At 42.4% G+C, this 6776-nt stretch overlaps 1 protein-coding gene across 1 annotated transcript in view; it reads right to left on the bottom strand.

Moving 5' to 3' along the window:
- The window catches only part of PDZD2 (PDZ domain containing 2), a 117387-nt gene that overhangs the window by 48531 nt on the left and 62080 nt on the right, over nucleotides 1–6776 (bottom strand). The window contains exons 7-9 of the mRNA XM_008572759.1: nucleotides 3792–3911; nucleotides 3027–3141; nucleotides 13–86 (exon numbers count right to left, since the gene is read on the bottom strand). Of these exons, the coding sequence (XP_008570981.1) occupies nucleotides 13–86; nucleotides 3027–3141; nucleotides 3792–3911 (309 nt within the window). The remainder of the gene's footprint in view (nucleotides 1–12; nucleotides 87–3026; nucleotides 3142–3791; nucleotides 3912–6776) is intronic.

Below are 6776 nucleotides of genomic sequence, written 5' to 3'. Positions count from 1 at the left end.
GAGTATTGTTACCTTAAAGGTATGAATGGCTTCTTGAAATGTCAAGCCCTTTATCGGTATTCCATTTACATCCAGGATTTCATCCCCTAGTGACCAAATATGAGAATTATATGAAAATTAAGCTTCAATTGACTGGGATCTAACTGCTCGGTCAGTACTAGAATGCGATCCCATATGGGCCCTGATTTACTGCTCTGTAGAATGACTTTTATTGTTCAAAACCACTTTCATTAGCCTAGCTCCCAGGAATGCCACAAAATGGGACAAGTAATGACAGTGCACCTTATTTTACAGTAATTCTGTATTTCAATCTTCAATTAAAACAACTATGGGAAGCATCAAGACCTTATTCTTTAGCCATTGCCAAGATTGACAACAGATATCCTATCTTTAGAGATCAAACTGCAAAAACTGAGTTCCAAACCTTTTCTCCTAGTCATTGTTTAAAAACCCAAATCCACCAGCAATGAAGCATGAACACACACAAGATTTGAGAAGCTACTCCTATATTTGCAGAAAGACAAGCTCCCTGAGCCCAGAGAATCATCACTGTGTATGGAAAAAATGGCTTCAATAATAGAGACAAAAACTTGCTGAGATATTACTGAGTAATGGCAGCCCCACCGCCAGAACTGATCTTACTGATGTCTGGTCTTATTGATGCGGTTCCAGGTTCTCCGCCATTACGCTGGTAACTCACTCACCATTCCCCACCCCTAACCCAGCTATCCTCTCATCTTCAACCCCAAGAAGGTACATTCAGGTGATTTTTCAAGCTGTTGATAGCATCTGCTGGGAATATAAAAGAACATGGACATCCTACTGACTTATCAGAGCTCATTTCTGGTTTGCACTCTCCTGACATGGGCGGTTTTTTGGAATAAGAGTTCATGAAAAACACTACAAAGATGCCCCAGAGAGGAGAACAGATGAACTTTGCACAGCAGTACAGAAGAAGGACTTTGCACACCTATAAGAAAGTGCAAGGCAGTGTAGGAACACACGTTTTCACCTCTCACAGGCGGCCAATCCCAGGAGCACACTGTGTGTACGACTAAAGGACTCTGTGGATGAACTTCAATGACATAGCAGCACCCCGAGCCTTTGTTATGAGCCTTCTCTTTAATGCAATTACAGAAGGTGTAAAATAAGTGGAATCATCTGTTTAAAAATCACCTGGCACAACCAATTAGTCCATTAAGTGAGGAGGTTTGTATTTTTGGGTTGTTTCCACATGGAAAAAGGAAAGGAACATTAAAATAATTGCTCATGCTCTTAAAATGTATATAAGATTTTTAAAAAACATATCACTCAACAGGTTGAAAATCCATTCCAATGACTTATATTTCTTGTAAATGAACACATATGAAAAAACAGTACTGAGAGAATCAAGTGCTATTAACCTTTCCTAACTATTGATTTTTTTCCCCTTCATTTTGCTCCATTCTACCAGCCTTGCAGGATGAATTTCAATCAAGTGAACACATGGCACATCCATTATAAAAATGCTCTGCTAGAATTTTACTTTGTTCTGAAACTAGACACAAATACCACCTGGGAGTTAACCCTTCCTCTAAGAGGGAGAAATAAATATCCTGCCATGAAAGTATTAGGCCTGGTCACGTCTTATTGTCAACATTCAGGCTTCTATGCTTACTCTGCCTAAAAAGGAGGAGACTCTGATTTGTTCCTATCAGTTCCAAAAATAAATAAGTAAATAGATAAACAAACCAGTATAACATAATACACCTACAATTTGGATCAACTGAACAATCACATTTTTGAAGGTAACTGGAAATATGCTCATTTAATCATTTCACGAAGGAAGTGTATTAATATGGGAGGAAAAAAAATCAGGATTCATGCTTTGGTGAATGCTACCTAAAATATGTTCAGAATGAGTGGTAACTTTGCTTTATAAAACTATATAGTCTTGGGCCGGCCCGGTGGCGCACTGTTACAGTGCGCCGCTTGGGAGCGTGGCGGCGCTCCCGCCGAGGGTTCGGATCCCACATACAGACCGGTTCCCGCTCACTGGCTGAGCGAGGGGCGGGCGCAGCGCCGAGGGTTGCGATCCCGTTGCCGGTCCCGGTCCGGTACGGGCGCAACACTGAGGGTTGCGGTCCGTTGCGGGACACAAAAAAAGACAAAAAAAAAACCAACTATATAGTCTTAATCTAATTCACAGCATTATATACAGATATGCAAATATATATTTAAGAACATTCTTTATTAAAAGCAGCTACTGTGTCTTTTACATAAACAATCACATTTTATTTTCTCAAGTATCATGACATGTTCAAGAAGGAAGAATGAGTTTTGAGTCCCCAGTCTTGTATGTAAATGAGGCAGCAGTGGGAAGGTGGGGAGATTAACTGAATTTGGGATCAGAAAATTGAGTTTAAATTTCACTTTTGCTATGTACGAAGGGCAGGATAAGTTTCTAGTCATTTCACATTTCTGAGTGTCAGTTTTCCCATTTGTAAAGTGGTCACTCCATAATGCCTACTTGACAGGTTTTTATTGCAATAATTTAAATGTAGGGGAATGCTTTGTAAATGTTAAAAGCACTATAAGATATGACATATTTAAACATGAAAAATATTTTACTTGCAAGGTAGAACTTGGCATCTCAATATTACTTTAATTTGCATTCAAAAGTACTTATCTAGTATATTTATGTGTGGCAAAATTTAGGTGCTAAGGAGAATGTAAAAGGTGTTTATTTAGGAGCCAAAACAGGTAGTGGTTGATTTCACCAGCAAGATATTAAATGTCTTCCGATGATCAAGTACTCTGCTACCACACCAGCCCCGAGGCAAGAATGGACCCCAAACTCTCAAGAATTTTCAAGGCAAGGAATGTGATCAAAGACCAACTGGCCAAGACAGACACTTAAAGACCCCAATAAAAACATCAAGCCATTTTCTATATATTATCTCATTTAATCCTCACAACACTTCAAGGTGATTCTCATGGAATCAAAGCTCAGTCTCATTGAGGGTAACCAAGAGGCTTTTTTCTACCTTCTTTAAGTCTTCCATCCTCTGCAGCTGATCCATTTGGGAAAATGGTCTTGACAAAAATCCCCATCTGTCCTCGAATGCAGTCTCGACCTCCAGCAATGCTAAAGCCAAGGCCCTACATCCAAAGCAGATGGGAGTCCAGGTTGACATTGTAATATTTAACGGAGGGCATCCTTCCTGTTGTAGTGTTTACTTCACTGAGGGCATCCTTCCCATCACAGTATTTAACTGAAGTGCCCTTCTCAAGCAGGCTTGAAGTTAACCTAATCAACTAGGCTGTAAATTCAAGTTTGCATTCCCTTTTCCATTTCTCTCCTTGGATCTGTTTGTGTTGCACTAGCCATGCACTGCATTAAAGGGAGAAAGTTTTAAGTTGAAACATATGAAATTGCCAATACTTGACAATCTTTGACCACCATCTCACACTCGGTAGGCCTGCAGGAAAGAATGCCAGGGAATCCACTCAAATCCATACAAAGGCCTTCCATTTCTCTCCTTGGATCTGTTTGTGTTGCACTAGCCACGCACTGCATTAAAGGGAGAAAGTTTTAAGTTGAAACATATGAAATTGCCAATACTTGACAATCTTTGACCACCATTTCACACTCGGTAGGCCTGCAGGAAAGAATGCCAGGGAATCCACTCAAATCCATACAAAGGCCCCTTAATCTATTCCTCTTTATACCTGTTACTTTTTATTTCATGTAAAAGCAAATAAAAATAATAAAATGTACATGGCAAAATAGTCCTCAGAAAAGAGCTCACCTTGCCTTTTTCTTTGTACAGACCAATGATAGAGATCACGGATGGCCGGATGAGTCTCCAAGGAGATTCCACCTGAGTGGCGCTTAAGGAGCGGGTGGACTTCTTTACAATGTGATATTCCTGAAAGTCAGCACACGGCAAGGTCAGAGATATTCTCATTTATTCTGTTGTGGTCTCTAGCATAAAAATATACTCAGACTTTGAAAATCTCAGCTGTCTTCTGTGTTAGATAACCAGTCCCCTCTGGTCCATTGCAGGTTCAGTGGCTTGAAGAAAGTTTACTATAAATAACACTGGAGGAATAGCCCTGCCTCCACGTGGGCTTTCTTTCCCCTTGTAAAGAACTGCACGGAGACCACAAACACCTTGTGTTGCTCTCTCCTCCACCGCATTCCACAGATGCTCCTTCTGGATCGGAGTCAGGAAGCAGAAACCAAGAGGCCTCAGGGATGGAGATGACTACCCTGTGGTCGATTCACCTTTGGAAGTCACCCCCCAGTCCCCATCCCAAGTTCACAATCATGGTTAGAAAGTATCTCACCACGTTAAGCTTAGTTCCCTTATTTAAAAACTCAGCAAGCCCTTGTTTCTTATAAAATCCAAACCACAAACCCAGACAGCTCTTAGATGATTCCACATAAAATATTCTGCTGAGAGATGGCAGCAGCTTCAGTTCTAATCCCTCACATTTGGAAAATAAAATATTTTCTCATAAGCCACACTCTTTCCCTTCTGGCACCCAGCAGCTCTACTCCCAATTCCCCTTTTGTGTCCATCACCCATAATATACATGTGTGTGAGCAGGGTGCCTCATTTATAACATATACAGGAGATTAAGTGATGCTGTGGTAAAGCACTTCAACAATCCAGCACCTTGCTGTTCTTCTTAGAATAATAAATTTCTTAAATGGTGCGGATATTCTAGCATAAGCTCCCCCCCAACAACGACAAATCACTTCATGTTTAATATGAGAAAAGAGACATCACAAAAGTTTTTATCCTTAATTTAGTATATTCAAACGTAAAAATGAGATGTCCCCCAATGATATTTTTGTATTCCTGGTAGCTTAGAATTATATTTTGCAGTTTTACAAAATAGCTGCCAGAAATGTTGGCCTCCCAGACTGAGCCATTAAAAAAAATGACGTGGGCTTGGCAAGGTTACTACCCTCTTACTGAAACCATCGTGGAGATAGCCAGACATGGGTTTTCAACCTTCCAGTACAGAGCTTTGTGGGCGAACTCATAAGGGGACTCCTCCTCTGGTCACTGGTCTTCAGCAGCACCGCACTCCATCTCCCTACTGGGACCCAGTGGGAACCAAAGGGCTGCATGCTTCACCAGTCTCTCAAAGAGTTTCAGGGGTCCCCTGCACTTTCCAGACCTGTGCTGTCTGGCAAAGTAGCCACGGTGGCTGCCTATATTTAAATTAGGATGAATTAAAATAAAAAAGACACTTCTCAGTCTCACTCTTCTCTTTTCATGTGCTCAGAAGACAAACGTGGCTACCCTATTGAACAGCAGAGACAGAAAACATTTGCAGCAGTGCAGAAAGTTTTATTGGATAGCTCTATTCTAGACAATATTTTTTAATGGAAGGAGAGAGAACAAGAAGAAAGAAAGGTAAATCCTGGGAGAAAAAGAAAAAGGAGGGAAAAAAAAGACAATTTAAAGAGAGAAAAACTCTTTTTCTAAGACTTTCTACACTAGCTTGGGCTTCCTGATTCCTGGAAGCCTGGTTAGAAATGGATGTTTCTAGGCTATAAACACGGTGAGTTTTCTTCAATGGGTCAGTTAAAAAGTCACCACCTCAACACTAGATCTTCAGCCCTCATGGCAGTAAATGCTCTCTCATCTTTCACACTAACTAAACAGCCTGACAATCCGGCTCTCGTGCAAGTTTCTGATCTTTCTCTGACTCTGTGGGTCCAGTCGAGTCATTCTGAGCTGGCCGCATACCCGTCTTCAGTCATGGGTCTGGACGAATCTTAACAGTCCTATGCAATTTCTTTCTCTGCTTTTCCTCAATGCCGCAACTCTGTTTGAGTTGCCTTTGGGCGAATCCAACAGAAAACAGCCTGATCAACTGCCTCTGGAACGTGGGCACGTTTTATTTTCCTGGTCAGGTAAAGAGTGTCAGAAGCCACACAAATACTATCCTGACGTGTAACTGACGAGATTCACGCAGCTTCCTTCAGAGTCTGGAACCACCATCTTGAGCAAAATAGCTAACCTCTTTGAGATTCAGTTGTCTCATCTGTAAAATGGTCATAGCACACCAAAAATAAGGGCCCGACCCAGATGACCTGACCCAGCCCTTTAGAATTCTACTATCTATGAGTCTCCAGGCATTTATGGGGGTTGCTGCTGTCACCTCTAATTCACCATAGGCCTGGGAACAAGACGCTCATGGTTTCTCTTGAGCCCTCTGGCTGATGGTGCCAGGACTCAAAGAACACCCACAAGTTCCCCAGTGACTGAGCCTGCCTCCAACTTGGTTATGAGACTGTCCACCCGGTTTCTCCTGGGCTGAGGGGACTATGACTGAGGAGGAGCCCTGTGCAGGGGTGTGAAACACAGAGCTGCGATGGAACAGGCTCTGAAACATGAACTCAGCCACTGACTTACCACTCTCCAGCCCCTTCCGACCTTGGCTGCATATGGCTGCGTAACAGGAGTGGCACAGGCACGGGCGCACGTACCCGCACCCACCCACACAGTGGATATGCTGACACATGACGTTCCCGTTCAACAAGCAACGGTGGTTCACCACAGACGGTGAGACGCCATTGTCTCCTGGCAGTTGCAAGCAACTTTCAGTTCCAAAACACACAGTAGGAAGCGGATCAAGACACTGAGACCCAATAAGGGATTTTTTTCCCTACATTTTGAAACATTAGGCTGGCTTCTTTTTTTTTTTTTTGGTGTCCGGCAACGGACTGCAACCCTCAGTGTCGCGCCCGTACCGGACCGGGACCGGCAATG

This window comes from Galeopterus variegatus, unplaced genomic scaffold, assembly GCF_000696425.1.
Source record: "Galeopterus variegatus unplaced genomic scaffold, G_variegatus-3.0.2 Scaffold830, whole genome shotgun sequence".
Taxonomy (NCBI): domain Eukaryota; kingdom Metazoa; phylum Chordata; class Mammalia; order Dermoptera; family Cynocephalidae; genus Galeopterus; species Galeopterus variegatus.
This window is presented reverse-complemented; position numbering and strand designations above follow the sequence as displayed.